A 25,583-nucleotide genomic window follows, 5' to 3' on the forward strand; every position below is an offset into this window, starting at 1 on the left:
GGTTGCCAAAGTGCAGGAATATACCAAAAAGTTGGCGAACAGTTTAAGTAAAGTTAAAGTGAAGCCACTTTATTAATACTTACTTTTTGGCCAGTAATTTTCCACATGTCCCACACTGATATTTGGGTGTTGATTGTTCAACATCTTTCTCAGCATATTTTTTCTTGTCCTTGTCACCTACTTCGGCATGCTTCGCGATTACGTGGTTCTTAAGGTTGTGTCTTCTAGCAAATTTCTGAAGGCACTCCGTGCATTCAAAAATTTTTTCATTTGTATGGTTCCTTAGGTGAGCGCGAAGAGAGTGCTTTTTGAAATTCTTCGGGCACAAGGGGCACTGAAGAACCTCGTTTTTTCCAATTGTTCCGGATCGTGTGTGAAAAATTCGGTGATAAACTAGATCGGACTCATATTGAGATTGGAAGCGACATTGATCGCAGGAGTACATTGATTTCTTTTGAGCTTGGGATGGATCAGCGGAGGTTGATGTGCTGGCCAGGGGTTGACAGCTGCGGGCGTGACGTCCGAGTGCCTGAGCTGACTCAAAGCTTATTCCACAGCTCAAACACAAATGATTATCCGAGGAATGAACTTCTGCTTGATGTTGGGCTAATCTTTGAGGCGATTCAAACGTTTTTCTGCAGTTCGAGCACTTTGCGTTAACATTCCCACTTCTCTTGGAGGGTGGACTAGGAACTGTTTCTTCTAGGACTTCTCTTAGCATATGTTCTATTTCGTTTTCAGGTTGTGGAATAGACTTTTGGGGTCGGGCTTTTTGCCTATGTACCACCAAGCTTCTATGACGACGCGCATCCAAAGAGTTGTCGAATTCCAAACGGCAAATGGCACAAAAATACCTTGCCAAGTGGTGTTTGTGCTTTTTATGACGTTGAAGAGCTAAGCGAGATTTCTGTGAAGATCCACACAAATTGCATCGAAACCTACTCTGGTATTCATCGGCTGCAGTCCCTGTAAGAGCAAAACCTGGATGCTCAGAGATCAAGTGTTGACGTAGTTGTATGTTGTACAAAAATTCCATTCCACACCTAGAGCACTGGATTCGTCTTCTTTGGGCGATACATATGGGAACTGATCTATTAAGGGCTAAAAGCACCTCTTTATGGGAGGAACCCAACAAATGCAGCAACATGGAATTATTGGTGTTCGAGTTAAACTGGCAAAAGGAGCACCAAAAAGTCCCCCCCAGTCTCTTGGTCAGCTCCAAGTGCTCTTGGGATTGCCAATGATGAAGAAAGGTCTCCTCAGTGTTGGCATAGAATCGACAAGGCATGCACTGAAATGGAGATTGCCTCACTATGCTTCCCATTTGCTTAAGTATTTCCTGCAAGCAAGTTTGCCTTCTAGTTCGACTCTGCTGCTGGAGTCTTCTGAAATGATAATGGGAGATTAAATGCTTGCCAATCAAATGTCTTGCCATCGTGTGCCGGCATAGATCGCATCGCAGAAGATTTGCTCTCCTCTGTCGTTTTGGTGGCTCTGGTTCTTTTTTGTCAGCATCGTCTTTTATTGAGAAGTCGTTGCTTAGGGTAAGTTCCCTGCCCAGTGTAGCCTGCTCTAATTCGCACTCTGCTTCAGCTCTTTTGATGTGGTAGCCACTCCTCAAATGTTGGTCATAATATAAGCGACTTTTCAGTCGCCTGCAGCAAATGTTGCACCAATAACTAGCTCCCGGTTGGTCCAGCTTGGTAAGATCCAAATTTTCGCGGTACTCCAACTGTTTGCTACCCGGAACCCATTTGCCCTTGGTATGGTTTGCTGGAGGGTGAGTGAAGTTTTCTTCGGGGGGCTCATCCCAACTTGGCGAAAGGCGTTCTATATGCGGGTGTCGTAGCTGCGGCCGCTGTTCTGGTTTCCACTTACCACCTGTGTGACTGGCGGGCACAATGGGCGGTGAGTGACGCCTTGCATCGTACTCTTCCTCATCTTCTTCCGCATCGAATTCCTCGTGTTCATCCTCAACATCCTCCTCATCACTCGCTTCTGGGTACTCATGGTCAAAGTGAAGCGGCTTGAACACAGTTTCATCGTTCTCCCTCACTGCTTTCAGTAGGGGATCGCCAGCTGGCGCGGACCAGGACTCATTTTTGGTTCGCTCTTGACGGGCCACCGATCCTATTTTCCCACCCGTGGCAACGCTCTGCAGTTGTAGGGACGAAAAGAAGAGATCGGCTCCAAGTTCGTACGGGAGATCATAGGCTTCAGTCAAGGACTTTGAGGCCTTTCCGCCATGACTGGCGGCAGTTTTGTGGAGGTAACTACTTGGAGCCTCCGGTTCCGTGAAATGGAACCCATCATATGTATGATCCAAATTACTGCTACTGATAATCGTCGCCGAAACATGAGTGTCAGTGGAGATTCTTGTTCGTCCATCGCTTTTTGGCGAAGCATTTTGCTTTCCTGTTATAAGACAGTTCCGTTTTCTATGCTCAATATATTTTGAGAGTCCGAGTATAGTTGCGTTGCACCTGATGCACAGATGAGTGTCCTCGAGATGGTCTTCGTTCATGGTTATCTGAGGAAACAAAATACAATATTCTGAATCAAAAATCTGCACACCGTTACTCAGCTGGTGGAAATGCGAACACGAAGTTTCATCATTTTTTGGGGTATCGATAGATATTGGGGAATGAAACAGGAAACAATTTTAAAATTGTTTAAAAGTGTGGGCGTAGCAGTTTGTGGGCGGCTTGTGGGCGTTAGAGTGGGCGTGGCGAAAAGTTCTCTGCTAAATAGATGAAAATTTTCAAGACTGAAAAAAAAATTTTAAAATATTGAAAAAAAATTTTAAAAATGTGGGTGTGGCAGTTTTCCGTTTTGTGGGCCGGCAACATTGTCTATGTCTATTTCTGATTGTTCAATCTCAACTATCTAGCTCTAGCTAGGACGAACAGGGCCATATTGATCCTGATGAAGAATATCTTTTTACTTTACTTTATTTGGTCGAAAACGCTCCTTTCTGCCTGATAAATTATTTTCAACGAAAATAGTAACGGGCTTAAAAAGCAATGGTAAAGAATTTTTGTTATGCTACATGGTTTACATGTGTATTTTCGGATATTATTTGAAAGTTTAAATACGTAACGCGTAAGCTTTTTATGCTTTTAGAGTACGCCTTATAATTTTAAAATGTTACAAAATAATCTAGAATCTACGGCCGTTTTTGAGGCCCGGCTTTGCCGAATATGTAATCATTTTTCGACCGATTTGCAGTGATCCAGTCCAGTCCCAAGCTTTCTACCCAACTCCTCTTCAAGGGAGCATTAAATGAACTCGCAGTATTTTCAATCCGCTTCATTCATTGGCTCGAGACCTTGCGTCACTACAACAGTCATGGCCACCGCAGCGTTGACATGGCCGTGTCCGTAACTCACGTCCTGTTCTGCGAGCTCCACGTTACGTATCCGACAGTCGTCCGCTTGTCCTGTGTGTTGCGGCCTGTCAGAAACGAAGTTTATGGCGTCTGTGCTGCATTCGTGTAAGCGCTCTGCCGCTGTCTCTCTCTCTTCGTGTCCTGCTGTCCCTTTCCGGCCCTTCAGAGATGCTAAATGTAAAAGTGTCATTTCCGCCACATGTGAGCGCGATGAACGATGCGTCGAAGTCGACGTTGACGCCAGGAACGAAACTCCAATGTTGCCGCTGTCCTGCTGCTGTGTTGTCGTCTCGGTTGTTAATAATTTTAGCGCACAATTGCAGCGACACCAATCGCTGGCAGCAGTTGGCGGGAATTTATCCAAACGAGGCCCATGTCTGAGGTTAAATACGAAAAACATAACAGTTCCGACGCAGAGCCTCGTTCCCATTACCGTTTCTACGGCCGGGCGAAATGGATTCATGTGGGAATGCGGGACATGCGATAGGGCTTATATGGGGTGGGCCATACCGAACATCCGCGATTGTCGCCCTCATCCGTCTAGCAAGAAAGGGCCATATTGGCCACATCCACCATCCATGATGGTGCTGTGAGTGATAAGCGAACATTTGCTTAACAATTAACATGCTGGCAGGCAGCAGCACATGAGGCGCCCAAAAATATTGCCTATGTAGCTTTGACAGCAGTGGCAATTTTATGGCGATAATTAGTTGAAGGTGTGGCGCCTGAAACTTCTAACTGCGAATATTCGTTGGTTAATCGTGTGTTAAGCATTTTGTTTTTAAATTGATGTTCATTAGCGGGGAGTAGATTGTATCCTCTAAGCGATACTGATAATGGTGGCAGTCGCCATGGCTATATTTAGGAATTAAATCATAAAAGCAGTGCCAGTGCTGAAAAGCAACATCCCATTATTTGCATTTGTGACAACGTACAACACGGACGACGCCAATTCAAACGCCAGCCATAACCCTAACCCAAACCCAAGCCCAAAACCAACCCAGATCCAAGGAAATCCGCACCAGAAACATCGCCAGCCTCTGCGTCATGAACAACAATAAAAGCAATGGGGAATAGCAAAACAACAAATAACATGACAATATTGTTGCTGTTGTTACACTAATGCTGTTGTTGTTCGAGGACGTCATCGGCAAACACTGCACAACACAGTTCAGGAAGAAAATCGTACGCGACGATGCCAATGGGAGCCACGAGGAATCCTCGTGGTTGTTTGATTCGAAAATTGAGTTTAAGCGGGACAAATAAAAATAAAAATAGAAAAGATCGTTGAACAACAGCAACAGCCAGCAAGGCAAAGCGCAGCCATTAAAAAGGAGTTATCACCCAATTTGGTACCACAAGCGCGAAATAACGCACACATATGTATATATGAAAAGGGGGACCAAATGGCTGTTTGAATGTACAGCCTTCGATGTCAGTTGGAACGGAAAAAAATGTAGACATACTGTACAACAGCGTTTGCTGTCAAATCCAAACAGTCTGCACCGTGAGTGGACAAGTTGGTCCAAGTGGGCTGGTGGACTTGATAGGGACGTTCCTTTTAAGTGGATAGCAAAGTCTCTAATTAATAGTATGAGTATTGGCATACAAATCGTGATGCATTGAAACAGTTTTTTTCATAATTGTTAAAAGATACCCCCTGCGCAAAAAAATATTTTAAAAATCTTATAATTCAATTCTAAACGTTAAAAACGTGGCAGATCTTTTTTGCGAATCGAATAAATGGGGAAAATGAACGCCTTTGTTAATTTGCTTAACTCAAATGTATAGTATGAATGCTTGCAAATAAAAAATTACGGCCCTTAATCCGAATGATTCTTTTTGGCGTCACTCAACCGAAGTGTAAAAATAAACCACAAAACGAAAACAGGTCAAAAATACTTAATTTGATGGAGCTTAAGTGGAGTGTCATAAATATATCGATTTAATGGTACAAAATGCAAAAATTCATTACCATACAGGCAGCCTTGCTGCTTGACAAACGTCATCAAAAAATTTTACGACCACTCTTTCATGAACGGACCAAATAAAAAAATTATATGCCACATAAGCCTGATGACCGTCCAGCGAATCGCTATGCACTCAACAGGTACCGCCTGACCAACCCAGATTCATGATACCTGGCTCCAGATCCTGAGTCCTCGTGGCATCTGCGATGATGTCGCATCTCTTTGCCGGCGACTGTAAAACAGCGAGGGGGAAACTCGATTGGAAATTAAAAATGCCTGGCAGCTGACGAGGAGAAATACGGAGATGCTAATAATAATAAATTCGGAGTCGTAAATTATGGCACATCGTAAACGAGAACATGCTAATCGATTGCATTAATCCGATAATGACGGTAATTAGTTCCTTGTTTCGGTCGCGGAAGAGTCTTTGGATCTTTTTACATATTAAAAGAATATTTAAAAAAAAGGGAAATTACTTAATATTATAGAATAAAAACCATTTCCGATACTCACTTGAGTAGAAAAACAATCCAATCGCATCAATATCATCCTGATATACATATCGAATCTATCCTCGATCGAGCCATTGGCGATGTCAAGACCAGACAAACGAAATCGAACCACATGTACGACTGGATTTAAGTGCAAATCGTTAACAATAATTTAGCTAGTTTGCATTTAAGGCAAGAATGATCGTACATTTAAACGCTCATATTTCACGCCGCTCGTTCGATCTGTGCGAAGCAGCAACTCTGAACGGATTCATAAAGTATCTTACGCTTTTATTGGTTTCTGAGTTACAAGCTGGCCGAGTGGGATCTTTAAATCTGATTTCCCTGCGTCTCGCAGCAGGTACAATGCAACAATTTGGCGGCAACTTATGACAGAAAACCCGTCGCAAATAAACTCAAATGGCACCACACTAAAAACTGATCTTGGCAGCGAGAAGTTATTTAGCTTTTGGTGCTGAACAACCAGGCGGCTTGGACGAAGCGGCTTGGACGAAGCGGCTTTCGTACGTACCTAAATTATGAATATTACCAAATGGGTCAATTCGAAATAAATATGCAATGGTCTTGGCGATCCCTAGTCTCTCGAACGAGCCTCTGCGAATTGGCCAAATAGAGTTGTCTCTGTCGCAATTTCTCAGTGGGCTGATTCCTGGACAACACTCCCGCGCTCCCTTGCTGGCCAAGTTCCTCGGATACTTCGTCTTGCAATGGGGCGGCTTCGCCTCTAGTATCGAGCATGCATCTTGTAATCTATGCGCAATTAGCGGAGTACATCAGATTTAGAGTTCTGATTGCTTTTGCCTCTTCTTTATCTGCCAGTGAGTCCGACCGATATTGGCCGTAAATATGATATCGAATTTGTTATTATTCTCTTCCCTAATCTGTCGGAGTGGCTCATCATCCGAATGTTTGGGAGACAGTCAGGAAATGCATTATATTAAATGTCACTGGCACGGCGGTGAAATTGTAAAGGGAGTAATTATTTAATGGACGCATGGCACATTTGTAATCGCTGTAGACTTTAATTCATGAGATGAGCACAAGAATACTACAGAATATTAGCACTACAGAATAAAGGTGTAGCTTACGACTACTTTTTATACCCGTTAGTCGTACAGAAAAAGGTATGCTAGATTCGTTGAAAAGTATGTAAAAGGCAGAAGGAAGCGTTTCCGACTATATAAAGTATATATATTCGTGATTAGGATCAATAGCCGATTCGATTTAGCCATGTGCGTCTGTCCGTATGAACGTCGAGATCTCAGGAACTATAAAAGCTTGAAGGTTGAGATTCAGCATACATGTTCTAGAGACAAAGACGCAGCACAAGTTTGTTGACCCATGTTGCCACGCCCACTCTAACGCCCACAAATCGCTCGACTATAGCATTCTCTCTTGTTTTACCTGTTTCGGCAGAGCTATTTGCTTTCCTTCTGGTATTCCGTAATTTAAAAATACCGCAGTTTTTGGGATGACCTCTGCCAAAGGCGCGCCACCATACAGCCGTAGCGATTAGCATCCAATTCATATAATAATATAACTATATGCTATATCCATTCATTAATGGGCACGGAAGTAAGTCTATGCATCCGGCACGTTTCCTCAGGCTTCGGTTTCGATTGTGGCGATCTTATGTCACCATGACTGTTCCGTGGGCATAGATGATAACTCCATGTTAAGAGGCTAAAACGCGTGGGTTCATTTTTAACTTTAAACTGCTGATAGTACTTCGGAGGCTTTGTTTTTCAGTAGCATAACTGGGCGAGTGTGATATATTTTTACTTCAATTATGTTTGTTCGCAATATTTATTGTCGTCCTATTGTCGGATGTCACAAAATCCTCGATGATGACGCCTTTTAAACTCGCCTGGCAAACCACAAGGGAAATCGCAACCATAACGTGTTTCATTGTTCATTAATTGCAGTGTTTCTCCGACTTGGAACGCGTAGTGTTCATAAAATTAAATTTTATGTTTCGACAACCATCTGAAGGAACATTTGAAATAGGGAAGTCAATTAAAGCCCAGTGACCCGCTGGCTTTTAGTAAGAAAATCACTTAAGCGCGTTTACCGAATTTACGACTCAATGGCGACTTTTAGGAGTGGGTGGGGATCGTTTCCGTTTTTACGACCTGACAGCTCTTAGAGACCTATAAATATGATTTAGGGACGTAAGAATAAGGAATGCCCTTATTTTTTACCCTTGCGGAGGGTATATCGATATCAGCCAGTATTTTGCAACGCACTAAAGAAGACTGCTGCGATGTAGTCTCTCATTTTTAAAGTTATCTGAAGAAAACCTTTTCTTTCTATTGGCGGTACTTTTAGCATTCACCGGATTTTTACTTAAAGGCTTTGATAGACTGCTTTAGACTAGACTGGAAAAGGGCTTTTGTTGTTTGATCGCCAAAATAAAACATTTCGAAAATTTTTGTAAATAAAGGTGTTCTGAAATACCCGAATATAAATTTTTGTACACTTTATATGTTAGCTTATGCATATGTTAATAAGGTAATCTCCCAGGTGAAGAACAGAAACTTATGGTATGATTTGCGTACTGGCCAAAAGGGCCACAAATCAGTCCCAAAAACATTTTAAAGAATCTATAAATTTTTGTTTAGTTGACGCCGGCTGCACATAAAAGAGGAATTAAAAAGACGTAAAATCTTTACCCATCTATGGAGAGTCAGCACCACAAACACAACTAGGCCGATAAGGTACTGACCTGGCTGGAGCGGGGAGCGGTGCCATCATAAAAAGCATAATTACGGGCATTTGTGCTAATGTGACTCTCTGACCGCAGGCGTTGGCTGAACACTTCTTATCACGGCGGTAGGTTGTGATGTGAGGAAGGACGTGGCGGTCTGGGAAGGGAATACTGCACGCTGATGCCAGACGCCGCACAAGGCTGAGCTCTCGCATAAATCACTCATTATGAGGCGTAATTAATGCGACTATATGGGAGCTTCATTTTGTATAAATCATTAGATTAAAACCAATGCCTAGCATTCATGGATTCTGTAAGGAACAGATGTTGGGAAATACTCAGTATCGGCAATTTGACTGAGCTTCGCCCATGTTCACCCAGATGGGCTAATGATGTCATTCCAAGGAAGCGGATAATGTTAATGGGGATAAATAAGACAGAAAGGAGTTAGGACCGAAACAAAAGCCACAAAAAGCCTATTTCTATCGATTTTAATGCGTAAACACGTTAGGGAATACATTTTAATGTAAATATATGTAATACCGATCGTCATCCGCAAAGAGAGAGAACTAGATAGAATGCTAGGATGGACAGAAGGCATGGCCAGTTAGACTCAGCTATTGACCCTGATCAAGAATATATACATATACCTTGTACGATGCAAACATTAGAGATTAAACTCTATGTAAAAACAATCGATGTAAATAGCCGAGAGTTTTTCAAGATGAGCCCTGCACTATCGGCCGGCTTTAAATATTTTGCTGGCTCAAAAACTAAAAATTGGGAAATGGCAATATAGTTTCCTCAGCCTTGGCAACCACCCACCATTCTGCTTAACCACGCAATTTCTGCCCATTCTGTTCACATGCTCATTTTGAAGACTGATACTTTTACCTCACGGTTAGAGGATGGCCATTACCCATTACTGGCAAAACCATCACTAACTAATTAGTTGTCGATTCTTGCGTGTGCGTTTACTGCGAGCCGCTTCCGCTGGTGGATCAGTCGAATTTCCCATTCCAAAACTGAGATTCGGAAAACCATTAGAGCAATTGATTTTAGATTACACATGTAGAGTCCACTAACGCAAATTTAAATGAACATATATTAAGCCGACTTTAACGCCAAGTAACAATAAAGCTTAAACAATCGATCTATTGGCGATTTATTTTATATTTTAACTCAACTATATTGCCAAAAACTATTAATGTAATATTAGTTTACAAGTTATAAATATGAGAATTTTAAATAAGGTGAGTAAGTGGTGGCTTAAGGACAAAAGCAATACCTTTCAATCAAGTAGTTCCTAATACACTGCGAGCCATTTCTATGGTCATTAACGCGTGTTATATGCCCGTCTACAGCTAGCTTATATCCTGTATACCTAACGATTCCTTCAAACTGACCCTCGCCCGGAGTAGCTATCAGTCGCACCCTAAATTCCGACTGATGATCATCTGCGATGCGTCTCCACTTATCGGCAGTCAATACCCGGTCCAGGTATAAAGTTTTGCAAGGCGGAGTGTGTGTGTGTATCATCTTATTGAGGTTTCGAATAATGAGACGGGCTGCCCGCAGAACATAGCCATCTGAAGTCGAGACATTTCTAGGCTGCTGACACAGGCAGTTCGCCGTGGGTATGGCGGCCAAGAAACAGTCTCTATGGTCTGGAATTGGCAAGAAAAGACTTATTCCCCGCGGAATGTCTTTGCCCATTGTCCATATATCCACTCTGCGCTGCTGCAGTTGCTCATCTTCCAGGGAGGTCAGGTTGGGTAAGTTGTGGAGAGTGGCGTGTAAATCAAACGCGGTGACCAGACGACGATTGTTACTCTTTAAATTGCCTATGGCTTGCGGATATCGTTCTTCCAGCCACCTGGGGTAGCAAAGTATCGCAAGGGGCTGACTCTCCTCCACTTTGCCCTGCACGGTTTTGTAAAACCGGCCCTTATTTAACCCGTGGTTGGAAACCACCAAGAGCACCGTGTTCTTAAGCAGACCACTCCGTCCTATGGCTTTGAACATTTTCAGGAACGGTTGGTCCAGCTTCCGTCCATAGTTAAACAAGTGATCGATGCCCTGGGTCCACCAAAGGAACGTAAAGAATCTGTGCTCTGTATGATGAGGAAGCATCTTGAATAAGAACTCCCTAAGCACCATTGCGTAATTGTCCTTCTCGTTGCAGTGCGTGCCAAATAGTCCGTCCGTTCTCGTTTTCAGCCACATCTCTAGAAGAGCAGGCCGTAGGTAAAAGTCTGTTGGCGGCTTCCGAAACCCCTTCACGAACAGACTCTTGTCTATGTTATCCTCTCCCAGGCCCGTTTCGTAGCCGGCTTTTTGAAAAACCTTCCAGATAAAAGGACAGCTGTCCAGGCTGGTGAGGTTCGCCGAAACGTCCTTCAATTCCTGCCCACTTAGACCGCTAAGCAACGGCATTAGACTATCGAAGCCGTCGTCACCCAACCGATGGAACCCCCTAAGTTCCACGTGCGGAAGGGATAGCAGAAAGTTGGCTGTGCGAGCCATGCTCCTGTGGAAATGCATTTGGGAAATGGAATCTAGGCCCACGATCAACACTGACAAACTGCCGACGTCGGAAGCCAGCTTCAGAGGGGGGAGACCCTGCGCGGTGCGCAGCCATTCGTCGGTCGGATGAACGTAAAAATGAACTCCGTTGTAGATGCTCGTAGCGTTGATAAAGCACTCGGCCCTTATGATATCCGCATGGGGCTCAATTGTATTGTTACCATCCGTTAGCAACTCGAATTCTCGACTGTACAAGTAGCGATTGTCGAAATCGGTGTGTCGCTCCATGGCATAATACATGCACTTAAAACTTTCTAAAGTCTCGACGCCGTACCTCGCTTTAGCAAACTCCATATTCACTTCTGTCCTGAGGTAGTTGTAGGTGCAATTGCTAAAGGACGTCAGGTTTAGGTTGCTGCGGCAAAAGTCTCTACGAAGGCCGCGCCACAGGAACATTAGGTCGTGGTCATTGGGAACCATAGTCAGCATACGACAACCCTTAGTGTCCACAGAGTATTTCTCCACAAGATGGTGCTCCTCGAAGACTATGTTATCGACCACTACATCGTTATAGTAGTAAATGAAGGAGAATATAATCAAGCTATACAAGAAGCAGCAACGTATACTGCAGGAGCACATTTCGCTTATTCCATAGAAAACACATCGAACTATTGGATACAATATTAACAGCACATTTTTTAGGAAATATTTGTTCTGGGCACGCCTACTCTAATGCCCACAAACCGCCCAAAATTTCCAAGCCCACTATTTTTTAAATTCCTTTTTTTTCCATTTTAACATTGTTCTTGCTAACTTGTATTAAAACGCCAGCTGGTGTTAAACTTTTCGTTTTCACTCCCACAAGATAAGGAGCGGATATCTGATAGTTCAGTCTATATTAGTTGTATGCATTATATGAAAAATAACAAAGGGAGACGCATCCTTATTTTGTGATGTATGTTTTTACGGACATTTTTTTTGTAATACTCCGTAGGCTCGGACAATAAGTATAGCCATGAATAGAACGTATTACCATACATTGGTTTTATGTCAGAGCTTCCTTTCGTAATTACTCGATTCAAGCTGAGCTTCATTTTAGTCACCCGTTTCTTTTTAAAAGAACAATAAACTTAAAAGTGCACCGTGCACAAGGCATTCCCCTTCGCATTCTAAGCTACAGTCCACTCCAATCCAATCCTAGCTATAAGCAAAAAACGTTGCTAGCGGAGACCGGGGCAGTGGCGTTAATTTATCACTTAACCTTCTTTAACAGCCAAGTTTATAATTTCGATGGCGTCCAGGGCCGACCAAAGCGAGAATGACGATGAAGCTGGCAACTGCGGCACTTCAACGACGACTGCCCATCAGCGAAGCTCCGGTGGGGGACATGGAGCGGGGCACTGGGAGAAACAACATGGCCAGGAAAGCAAAGACGTTCTGGAGGACAATGAAAGCTTTTGATTTGTAATAAGTAGCCAAAAAAGCATTAATGTCTATGATTGGTTCATCGAGGAAAGCCTGTATTTACTCTCCTTCCCTGCAGATTATGTATAATGCCTTTTTTAATGATTTTTTACAGTGTAGTGGACCCAACTCCAATAAAATAAAATAACAAACGATTGCCGGGATATATATATTTTTCCCATTGTACACTTAGCCGACTGCTTCACCCTGCATCTGTTTTTCCGACCTCACAACCCCAGCACGTGTTTCCCTTAGTGACGTCGTCGTATTTCTTTGGCTTACGCATTTGCTGAAAAATCCCACTCCTACACCGTCTCTGAAACTCTGCTCCTGGTATTGTCCTTTTTTGATGGCTTACGCTTTGGCCAGTCCTTTTTGGAAAATGAAAATGCAAACGGAATATTCATGAGTAGATTACAATTATTTTCGGTGCTGTCATTTTCATTTTGTTCACAACTTCTGCCCATTTCATCTCGGAGTTCTCTTAATAGGTATCATCAGGCTTTAAAATCTGGAAACAAGGCGAAACTTGAATACCGTTGATATCTATAATCAGATATTTAAAATATTAATATAACCATATGTAAATTATATATACATACAGATATAACAACAGAGAACGCTACATTCGATTTCTCAGACTATCAGATACCCATTACTCAGCTAGTGGGAACGCAAGCACGAACATGTATCACTTTTATTGGGTACAGATAGATATTGGGGAATGAGAAAATGATAAAGAAATGAGAAACGAGAAACAAATTGAAAATTGTTTAGAACTGTGGGCGTGATCGTTTTCGGTGTTTTTTAGGAGTGAGAAGGGGCGTGTCCAAAGTATTTGTGTTACCGATATAAATTGGAGAAGAAATATCGAAACATTTTTCGTAAGTGTGGGCGTGACAGTTTGGCGCGTTAGAGTGGGAGTGGCAAAACGTTTTTTGGCAAATCGATATAAATTTACAAGACTAATAAAAATATGAAAAAATATCAAAACATTTTTCAAAAGTTTTCTTCAAAGTAACGTAAGTAAGTGCAAGTAGGTAAGTACACCTTTCCTAGATCAAAAGGATTGCTAACTAAACACTTTGATGAAATTTAAAAACTTCCGACGCTGTAATTTCGGAAATTGTCCCGAAACTGCGGAGCCCACACTTTTAAATATTATCTAGCCAATTTTTTTCGGTACACCAAAAACATTTTGGCTACGTTCCCCTCTAAAGTCCACAAATCTTCCAAAACTGTCACGGCCACACTTTTGAAAAATTCTTTTTTTTTTATATTATTCTTCTTTCTTTCAAATTTCTATAGACATAACAAAAGTTGAAATTTCTCGTTCGCACCTCCACTATTTGGGTAACGGGTATCTGATATTTGGGGAACTCGACTACAGAGTTCACTCTTGATTTTTCTACGAACTAGATCAAGATCTTTCTGCCAAAAGGGATTAAGACCATGCTCGTTTGTCGTGCTTATCATGCGTGTTGTTTTCTGCTGCTCCTGTATAAATTGTCCTGCTTTCTTGCATAAAAATTTAATGATACAAACACTCCGGCACCGACATGAATCAACCGATGGCAGGCAGACAGCATCCCGGAGAGGGATGCTTGCAAATACGAATGGATACCCCCGTCCACGTCGCCATAGCATTTTAAACATTTTCGAAATGTTATAAAAACGCGTAAAGGGATTTAATAAATAACTGTTACTGCTCCGGCCCCGACCATTCGCCTCTCGACCCCGCTACCCCCTTTCGATGGTGCTCATTTGCCTTTTCCCGCCATTGTACCGTATTTCAAAATGTTGTTTTTTCGACTTTTCATGCAGACTTTTCCTTTTTCTTGTGCATCTGCGTGGGATATGTCCATCCCACTCACGCTCAGGCTCTCGCTCTCCCTTTCTCTTTCTGAGCGGAATTATGTTTTATCCTGAATTATGGATTTTGTTTTGTTGTTTTCTGTCAAAATCATATTTTCTTCACTACCAACCACCCCCACACTCTCTTGCTAACCCAAGCCCGGACTCATTTACATACTGAAAATTTCGCTGAGGGCAGACTGAAAGAAATCAGTCTAAGCGGTCAGCCAAATAGATTTTTAAATTGGGGCTATGGTAGGCATCGAAGAAAGATATGTGTATTCCTGGGAATTAAATTTCAATTATATTGCATCTTAAATAATTAATCTTTCTATTTTAGATTAAAACCCTTTCAGAGTTTCAGTGTAATATTTTTGGGCGAGCTCAGACCTCAGTTCAGTTTTCATCTACAGCAGCCTTCTCTCGCCATTAATGAGAATTTGTTTGTATCGACGTAAGTCGGTGGTCGAAGGGGGTTGAAGGGTGTTGGGGTGGTAGGTGGTGGTCGGCAGGGGATTCCTTTCCTGCTTCGGGTTTCCGAAGGCCCGCCTACTCAGCTTAGTTGTAAATTTAGAACAACAAGCAATTGGAGCTAAAAGTTTTGCAAATAATTTCTACTTAACATTTAGAATTATTTTCAGCCGGATATTAGAAATTATGAAAAATATATCACAAAGGACAAGAAAGACAGTGGCGGACTCTCGAAAACAGTGAAATGAATACGTATCTACACTTTTGTGCTTCCCGTGCCATTTTCATTTTCAACGAATCTAGTGTATGTACCATTTAATTTCACAAGAGGTACAGCCCGATCCGAGGTATTTTAACAGAATATATTAGAACAGAAGGCAAAATAGAAGTACTCGGCTGTTGATTCAGATCAATAATCTATATCAAAAACAGAGAGAATGCTATAGTCGAGTACCTCGACAATCAGATACCCGTTACTTACCGTAAATTTCACGGAGTTTTAGGGCGTTAGAGTGGTCGTGGCAAAGAGTTTATTTGTAAATCGATAGAAAATTAAAAGGCTAGTAGAAAAATTAAATAATATCGCATTTTTCTAAAGTGTGGGCGTGGCAGTTTTGGGCGGTTTGTGGGCGTTAGAGTGGGCGTGGCAACATGGGTCGACAAATTTGTGCTGCGTCTTTGTCTCTAGAATCTGTATGCTTTATCTCAACCTTTTAGCTATAGCTTTATAGCTTTAGCTTTTTAGCTTTAAAGTTCCTGAGATCTCGACGGACCTCTGGATCGACTCGGCTGTTGATCCTGATCAATAATATATATAATTTATATAGCCGGAAACGCCTCCTTCAGCCTGTTACATACTTTTCAAAGAATCTATCCCCTTTTACTCTACGAGTATCTTTTCGAAATTTTGCGTTCACATTCACACTAGCTGAGTAACGAGTATCTGATAGTCGGGGAACTCGACTATAATAGCGTTCTGTCTTGTTTTCTATTGTAGCGTGGAGAATGATTAAGTTCAATATATTGTTTTTATGGAATAAGAGCAATATAATAAGAGCAAGCTCAAATTAATTTAAAAATTTTATTTAAACTTCTCAATAACTTCTCTTCTATAAATAAAAACAGTTCGAATAAACTAAAAAATAATAATTACCAACATAATAATAATATAAAAATAATGGTTGGGGAATCTAAGAAGTGGCATAGTTCGAAATTTAAATTATACTGCAATTGTATTATTACTTTGGCCAAAAACTAAACAGTATTTTTGTGTGAAGTGGTTTTGTTTCATAAAAAATGAGATAAACAAGTATAGCCTCCTCTACCAAATGACGCCCTATTCACAGAATTGAATGTCGCAAAACCTACATTTATTCACCCGCGCAGATCCAGCTTAACAACAGCTTCCAGTTGCACAATTCGATTGAGGGCTTGGGGACATAAACAAAATATCAGGTGAGCCTTTGTGGACGACAAATTAATGAGAAGCTCATTAACGTACTGAGTACGGATTACTGATTTGATTGAAGGTCCTTTGGGCTCAAGTACGCCCACAGACGCAGTCAGGTTAAATAATCTGACAAGTTACACACATCGCCACTGGCTGAATACATTCATGTATATATATATCTCGCCCCTATTTGCAGTGCGCAACGCCAACAACAGAGCGGGAATATTCAGCGAAAAGTGTCATTATGTGTACACACAACGTAAAACGACTCCACCTACAAAAACTCCTCCTTCCAGAACATCCTGATCCGAAAGCCAAAAACGGCAACGAACCGACGGCGCAAACAAGGAGAAAATGTGTACATACAACAATCTCGTTATGTCGGCATTATCCTGAAGAATTCTGGTTCGTCCTCGTCACTTGCAGCGCTATAAATCACTCACACGCTTGGCCCATTTCCCCCTGTCGCTCTGTCCCTTTCACCCGCTATGTCTGTCTTTTTCTGGCCTGCTCTGTCTATCACATTGTTGCTTGTTTTGTGTCCCAGTGTGTTTGTGTGCGTTTGTATGTGAGAGGCGTGTGCCCCGCTCTGATGTCGTCCTGCTTACACATAGACGTAGTGCCTTTGTTTTAGGGAAATCTTTCCAGCGATTAAAAACTTGAAAACACTGAAAATAAACTCAGGTAGATTATGTAGGGATTAGATGATGATATTATTACTGATAATAGCTGATAGTCAGCTTATTTGGCTCACATATTATTAAAAATTTAAGGGAAACTTAAGGGTATTCCCAAGCCCAACTGGATTTTTCCAGCATTCACACATTTTTGTTGTTCAGCATTTTTGTCCCTTGGTTTGCCAGTAATTCACCCCGCGGTGACATTTTGGTGTGACAGACAAGACGTGTCCTTCGTCCTTTTTGCATTTTTCTCTGTCGGGTGTCTGTGTATGTGGTAAGTTTATCGTTTTAAATGTTGATACAAGCCCGGGTCGTGGTCCGCTGCCTGTCCTTATCCCAGTCCGCATGGGGATAATAGGATGTTGAGTAAATATTTAAAAACTCCCCTCGCACACTCGGTTCTAACGGCACATGCCCCTCGGTCTATTGAGGAATCGTAGGCGACCTCCAAAGTTTGGGGCAAAAACTTTGCCGGCTGTGTCCGCTCTCTTGCGATGGGTGAAAAAGTTTAGGGTGTGTGAAGCGAAACGACCCGGCGCTGGCACCCTCTAATCCAGTCTTTGGCCCCGACTCTTCGGCCAGGACACTTTCTGGCATAAATCATTTGCATTCAAAATGAGACCAATGAGGAAAGCCTGCGAATGAGCGTCGAAGATGAATGCCGCAGAAACAACAACAGCACCACCAAGGGGCCGGAAAATCCTTTCAATTTTCGCACACATTCAATTTTATTAATTAAAACAATTTTTTCTCCCTTCTTCTTTTTCTGTTTGTGATTGGAGGAGCTTGGGCAATTAATTCCAAACATTCAGGACGCTTTTTCTTTGTTAAGTTTCGGCATTTTTTGTGGTGTTGTTTGTTGTGGGCGCAAATTATCCTCCGCTTGCCTTGCGCGAAATAAAATATCACAAACAGGGGCAGCCCCCATAAATAATGGGAATTTATGCCAGCTGCAAAAATACGCACCCGAACAGCATCATAGACCTGAAACAGAAAAGGCAAAAAAAAAACTGTTCCTCCGAAATTACCATTCAATCATTTTGTAATTACCAGCTCCAGAAAGGAAAAGAAATAGGTTGCAGATATCTTACTTCATTTATTTGTGCCAGTTCTTAATTTCGCCCATCTGTCCTAATAAGCCTTTCATTCCATTTCATTTTGCATTTAAATTGGATTCTTTTTCATTACGGTTATTTGAGAAGTGGCCCAGAGGAGATTCAAGTTCATTGATGTTAATACCTGTTACTCGTAGAGTTAAAGGGTACACTAACATCGTTGAGTTGGAGCGATTCCCTGTAAGGTGTGTATAATTATGGATCAGGATCAGTAACCGAGATGTCGGGAACAATTAAAACCAAAAGCATCCAGATTCTAGATGCTCGTTTTAGAAGGAAGTGCCACACGCAATCTAACGCCCACTTACCGCGCAAAAATGTCACGACCACACGTTGAAAAAATTGTATGATATTTTGCAATTTTATTGTTTGTCTTGTCCATTTCTATCATTACAAAAAAAGGTATGCACTTTATTTTCACATGGCCAATTTTTAAATTTCTCGCTCTGCCTCCCACTATCTAAGTAACGGGTATCGGAAAGTCGAGCAACTCGACTGTAGAGTTTTCACTTGCCTCGTATAAAAAAAGGAATGAGTCGGCTGTTAAATACCCAGTACTCTTCCAAAAGTACTAATCCTATGTCTAGAGGTTTGCTTAAATTATGTTTTGATTTTATTTGGATAATTTTTGGGGCTTAGGCAACAATGAGCATCAATTAGTAAGTGTGAGAATTGGTGTAGCCTTACCAGTATATGCACGCTCTCTTAACAAAATTGTTGTATATATTTGAGTAATAGGCTTGGAAGATATCATATTAATTCTGATTAAATCAAGATATAATTATAATCTTAAAGCTAATCGTAAAAATATGGAAGTATTAAAATGTATGCGGCAACCAAATATTAATCGCTGACATTTTACAGAATATCCACTGGGCGCCAAATCTCATTCGGACAATTTTGCAATTTTAATCAGCTATCTTTATATCGTTACGGGGGTTGGCCTGACAGACCCCATTCAGGCACTTTCGCTTTGTTTTTGTACGGCTCCTTTGCTGCTGTCTGTCATAAATCTATCAAGTTTAATGGCCGCCTCAGCGCTGCACATAATTTTATGTATTTTATGCTGCAAATTGTTAGCCAGCGCGCACACAAACACAAATCAGGAGGAACAACCCTCGGAGAGCCACACAGCCCAAGGAAAACCCACCAGCCACCCACCGAACGGATCCACCCCAGAGGAAAGGCGAAGACGAGAACACGAATTTCCACGCACATCTCCGAAGACTCACAAATTTCATAAAGTGGCAATTCAATCAATCAATTCTGACAGGGGGTGGCCATTGGGGTGGACTGCACCCAGTCTTGGCCATCTTAACCGCTATGCTCACGTACACAATCACACAACTCAAACTGATTTTGCTACGGATTGGAGAAGTTGGAGGGGGTGAAGCCGAAAAAAGAAAGAAAACGAGAGCTATGGAGGAAAAAACAAAAAAGGCGAGGGAAGTATTCTTAAAATTCCTTTTGTCTTGTTTTTAACAGCCGCGCTTTTTCCAGTATTTTGCTTCGAAGGCAACGGACTTCTCAGTCATTTAGTAGGTTTAGACCTCTGGCAGTTTAAATATATTTTAAATTGTCTGCCGAGGGGCGCCCTCATCCACCCGTATGAAAACACCACCCTTTTTGTAGGCACTTGCAGGACTCGCACCTCTCCTGTTGTCCTAAATTATTTGTGTTTCTAATTCGCTTCTGCTTTGTTATCCGCTTTTCGTCCTTGCTATTGGGGTATTGGTTTTGGGCATGGGATACATTTTGAAAATGGAAAAGGCCATGAAGGACATGGCTGACAGAATCGTTTAAACAGATATGTCCTTTGCAAAGTACATGGAAAATAACATCATGGTACAACAAAATTTCTAAGGCAAGCTTTTAATACAATTTTTATTAATTTTCTATTCTATTTTTCAACAAATTAATTTTATACTCATTACGCGTAGAGTAAAAGGGTATACTAGAATCGTTGAAAAATGTAGAAGGAAGCATTTCCGACCATATACAGTATATATATACAGTATATATATTCTTGATCAGGATCAATAGCTAAGTCGATCTGGCCTGTCCCTCTGTCTGTCCATTCGTATTGATATTTGATATTTTTTTATATTTTTATTAGGCTTGTAAATTTCTTAGCTGAGTAACGGGTGTCCCTTGTTATTTTCTATATTCCATTTCTGAAATGCTTTTAAAACAAAAACCATTTTTAGCAAAAAATCGAAATCGAAAGATACATTTATTTGTAAGAGTCGCAGACGAACCATACTCACGACCCTAAACCCTAATAAATGACCAAATTGTTGAACTACAATTCGCAGTATGGATCGCAGTCGATACATTTTCGTCCGCAGGTATATTAACAAAAGAATCAACAAACCACAGCCGTTGCTGTTCCGTGCGTTTTCCTTTATATATACTTTCAGAACACTTCCCGTTTCTGTGAGGAACGATGGCCAGCGAGCGTGGCCAATCTGACACGGAATTGATTGACATTCCAATGGAGTTTGGTGAGTGAGTGAGACAAGGAGTAGCCATATCCTCTGTGTTGCATTCACTTTGGTTCGAAAACTGGCCTTGCGCAGAAGTTTCGTAAATATTCTGCTCTACAAAAAAATAAATCATTGACAAACTTTACAATGTAGAATTTATAAGTAATCGGCTTACAGGGAACCTTCCCTTCCTATTTTTATATATGTTTTTATGACCATATTATTTTCTATCAGATCTTAGGTTAATATTCTTACCTGTTACTACTTAGTTGGCCTGTATGTATGGAAACGTGATATGCGCGTTTGTTCACGTGGTTAATCAAATTCCTCAAAACATTTTATGTTGTTTATGTTTCATAAAAAACTTGTTTTTGCATATTGATACAAGTTGGAGAGAGAAAAAAGAAAATGAAAACAAAAGAAAATGCTATAGTCGAGTTCCGCTACTATCAGATGAAATGTCATCATTTTTGTGTCTTAGCGATATTTATTATAACGATATTGGGGAATAAAATGAGAACAAATTACAGAATTGGCCTGACCATTTTGGGCGTTTTGAAGGGTTAGGACGGGCGGGGCATAGACAAAGTGTTTTTGGTATATACTTGTAGAATAAATAGAAATTGGCAAACAAAGACATTTCTATGTCTATGCTTAACTTTCATAGTTCCTGAGATCTCAACGTTTATAAAGACGGACATACATGGCCAGATCGACTTGGCTATTGATCTTGACTAAGAATATATATTATATATATATACTATATATATATATATATATTAGTGGGTAGAAAACAGCACTGCTCCCAGGAGAAAAGAATGTTAATTCATAAGCTAAGAAAGGAAGGAAAAACATATAAGGACATTCAAAAATCCCTTGAATGTTCTGCCAAAATGGTATCCAATGCCATTAAATATGAATGGAAGCCCGAAAACCGTGGTACCTTACGTAAAACCACAGATATAGAGGATCGGCGCATAGTTCGTTACAGGAAAGTCTATCCTTTTGCATCCTTTGGGGACATAAAGTCTGAGCTGAACTTGGGAATAAGTGACGTTACTATTCAGAGATGACTACTGAATCAAAATTTATGTGAGAGGAGTCCACAAAAGGATCCCCTACTTAGCCCAAGGCATATTAAGGCAAGGTTAAGCTTTGCTAAAACCTATTTTAACTGGCCAGTCCCCAGATGACGTAATATCCTTTGGACTGATGGCTCAAAAATAGTTCTATTTGGTGGAACTGGTTCACTACAGTATATCTGACGACATCCAAACACGGAGTACCACCCAAAACACACACTCAAGACTTTCAATCATGGTGGACCTAAAATCCTGGTATGGGCTTGTTTTTATACAATGCATTGTATTGCAACGTATATAGTTAATATATGTGTAGTTGTACAGTTTTTGTGTTGTGTAACATCCAATTTATGTGTATTTTAACAGATAATTCTAAAGTGTCCCCTGAGTTTCGTGGAGTATAACTAATTTTCTGACAAAAGATAAAAACGTCAGATTGTACCTTTAACTATTGTCTTTGAAGGTAAAGTAATATCTTTTGTTCATTTTGGCTCGTTTTCTAACAATTTTATTTTATATAATATGCAAGTTCGAGTTCAGACAGCGACCTCCTGGACAGTTGGAGGCGTAAAAATAGGCAAATAAATGATGTTTCAGATTACGTTTATTCCGCAATCAACAACAATAATCTGGAATCGAAAAGACAGAAAAGATTGGCAAAAAATAGTGCATTTTGAACTATTCATTAAAAGAAAACTGGCCGAGTGTAACAGACAACTAGACCGATATACATATATTGCCAAACATACTAAAAGGATGGCGTGTAACATAACAATTCTTGTTAGTGATTTTGAAAACTCAAAGACAGCACAGCAATATATAAGCACCAGGCTTTTAAATAAAAACCATAACAGCGACATATATCCGCCCTATAATGATATAATATGTAGTGATCCAAGCAAAATTACAGTGCCGACCAGAGAGTATAGAAGTAATGGAAAATACTGCTCAAGTACTATTACAAAATCTCTATATCACCAACGATCCATAAAGTACTTGTCCGCGGATTTCAAATCAATAATTCCGCGTTGGTTCTACTTGGATTCCTAGGCGAAAATGCGAATAAGGCCCGAAATAAACTTTACAAAAGGGACCGACTATTACATGCCAGGAAAAATAGTCGAATCAATACGATGAGTGATATTTTCCACAGAGCGATTGATTCCTCGGACCCACTATTATCAACAATTTGTTTAAAAGAAGGAGACTGAAAAAATAGGAAAACACCACTACCGAAGGCAGTATAAGTCTTTTGAAAATACAATCTGATTTTAAACCTGATCCAACAGACAAATATTGGATTCACATTCTGATTTTGATTCGAGTTCAGATTCGGAAATTTATAATGTAGAACTAGAAGAAGAAGAGGGCGATTATTCATAAAACCATATATCTATACACATTTATTATATTTCAAAAACAATAAAATTTCGTTGACTCCTGAGTCATACCAGTAGTTAATATGGGAGGCAAGAGAGGGCGTGGTCGCACAGACTCCAAATTGTACAAACTATTTGCGATTTAACAACAAAATGTACAAACTTTCAATCCTGTAGCTTTATTTTTAGACTTTATGCCAAAAAATTCGAATTCAGGACCACAGTGCAATGGTATGATTCCATAACATATGAGTTAAGGTATTATAGACCAAAACGCATATGTCAGTCAACATACTTAGTGATGTCTTACTGTCATATTCTTAATATATTATGTCCTTAAAATGGTTATTCCAACAGGATAATGATCCAAAACTAAGAATTGGTTCATCCAAAATAGAATAGATGTAATGCCGTGGCCAGCACCATCTTCCGATTTAAACCCGATTGAAAACCTCCCCCCACACGTTAAACAATATGTGTCGAAGAACTCACCGACGTCTAAGGCTCAGATTTGGCAAGTTGTGCAGGATGGATGGATGATAGTCGAAAATTCCCCCCAAACGTTGGCAGGACCTGGTGGACTCCATGCCGCGTGGATGTAAGGTTGTGCTGGCTAACAAAGGCTATCGAGCCGAGTATTAGGCTCTAATTAACACATTAAAAAGAAATACTAAGTTCGTTCTAGGTAAAGTTGAATTTTGTTAGTATTATTTCATAGCACAGCTATAATAGGATATCTGCCTATTATGTTGTTTTAATCTATATTTTTAAAATTATTGAAGACAAATTTGTTGAATTGTTTGAAAGTAAATACCTAATGATATTATAAAAAAAATTTTACCATTAAAACTGTAAATCATAAGAATTTTTTATCTTAAACTCGCAGGTCCCAAGCACTGCTATTTTGATGAACAAAGCTGTATATACATATATATATATATTGATATATATATATCAAAATTTTTTTTAAATTAATCTAGTATACCATTTTACTATACGGATATATATTTAAAAACTTTTTGTAAAATTGTGGGAATACATTTTTAAGCGGTTTTGTGTACGTTGAAGTGGGCAACATTCAGCAAAAACCCTGAAAGCTCAATAATTCAACTTTTTTAGTTTCCGAGATCTCGACCATCAAACGGACCAACGGGGTCTCTCTATGTACCTGTAACATACTTTGCAACTAACGAATTGTATCCTTTTAATCAACATGTAATAGGTATAGAAAAAAACAAGATTTTCCGTTTAATTATTTATTTAATAAAAATAATATATTTAGGGAGATGCAAGCCTAGTAACATTTTGTGAATATCAAATAATAATATGTTAAATCATGTACATGTACGTTAAATGTTCGAAAAAACTTAACAAAGGTGAAATTTTTTCGTTTCTCTGTATTCCTGGACGCATTGCCGATTTACCTATATTTTTTATTCTTAATATTTTTTTCCGATTTAATTTGTTAAATAAAATTTTTTTCAGAAATGGCGACATAAGAACAAATTTCACAATTGCAATTTGTCTCACCAATAAAATTCGAAGTCACTCATTCACCATTCGAAATCACTCAAACGGGCGAGAGCGAAAATAAAAACCAGTCGCTCTCTCGTGCTCACGAGACAATAACTGTTCTTGCTCTTTCCCTTGTCGAATTTTCGAAAACAGACAGAGGCGTTCGGATTAGGTTTTCGAACTAGAAAACTATTACTTACAAATGTGATAAAATTTTGCAGTAATTAACAACGAAATATTTATTTATTAGTTCTAAACGTACTCACAAAATATAGGTACAATATTAACCACTCATAGATCCCTTCAAATGGTTAGGCTAAAATGTTTCAACCCCTTCTTGAGATGTACGCCACTGACCTTACAACCAACCAGAACAGCTGATTTTTGTTGGCATGCAAGCCAGCCATGAATTTAATAGATAAAAGCAACCAAAATGGATTTACCGAACAATAATTCAATAGTATTTACCTTAGTTCAAGTCGAAACATAAATATGTTCATTTTATTTTATAATTTTGGGGTATATATTACTAACCTGTGGATCGGATTGCCAGTTGAAAGGTTGGATTAAAGGAAATAGTTTCTACTCATTAGTGCAGAGCTCTAACGCTGTTGGTGACGCGTATTTTCATTTCAATTCGATAGAACAAACTGTACAAATATACTGTATAATAAAAATTAATTCACAGCGCACTTTTCACCAGCAAGCGTACGACGCACGCGACGAGATGCTTCTCTCCCACAAAAAGTTCGAAATTTAAAATCGTCTGTGCAACTGAGCTCTCTCGCTCTTCTCTCTCTAGAAGTTCGAATATTTGAGTGGTTTTTAAGTTCGAAACACACCAGAGATTTGCTATTTTTCTTTTGATTGCACTTAGTGACCTTTTTCATATATATGTACATTTATTGAGCTATAATACTTAACGGTTAAGATCTATTGGGGTCTCGAGGTTAATACGGACGGAAAGATTGAGATGGCTATTGA

General features: G+C 40.2%; 2 protein-coding genes across 2 annotated transcripts in view; both read right to left on the minus strand.

Moving 5' to 3' along the window:
* The window catches only part of LOC6619311 (zinc finger protein 585B), a 35,121-nt gene extending 9,911 nt beyond the window's left edge, over nucleotides 1–25,210 (minus strand). The window contains exons 1-2 of the mRNA XM_002043492.2: nucleotides 25,134–25,210; nucleotides 84–2,530 (exon numbers count right to left, since the gene is read on the minus strand). Of these exons, the coding sequence (XP_002043528.1) occupies nucleotides 84–2,524 (2,441 nt within the window). The 5' untranslated portion in view covers nucleotides 2,525–2,530; nucleotides 25,134–25,210. The remainder of the gene's footprint in view (nucleotides 1–83; nucleotides 2,531–25,133) is intronic.
* LOC6619312 lies at nucleotides 7,286–25,220 on the minus strand. The gene is made up of 2 exons (XM_032727701.1): nucleotides 25,134–25,220; nucleotides 7,286–13,078 (listed from the first exon to the last, which is right to left on the minus strand). The coding sequence occupies exon 2, from the start codon at nucleotides 11,740–11,742 to the stop codon at nucleotides 9,847–9,849; it is 1,896 nt and encodes a 631-aa protein (XP_032583592.1). The 5' UTR covers nucleotides 11,743–13,078; nucleotides 25,134–25,220; the 3' UTR covers nucleotides 7,286–9,846.
* Nucleotides 25,221–25,583: the final 363 nt, after the last annotated feature.

This window comes from Drosophila sechellia, chromosome 2L, assembly GCF_004382195.2.
Source record: "Drosophila sechellia strain sech25 chromosome 2L, ASM438219v1, whole genome shotgun sequence".
In the NCBI taxonomy this organism is placed as follows: domain Eukaryota; kingdom Metazoa; phylum Arthropoda; class Insecta; order Diptera; family Drosophilidae; genus Drosophila; species Drosophila sechellia.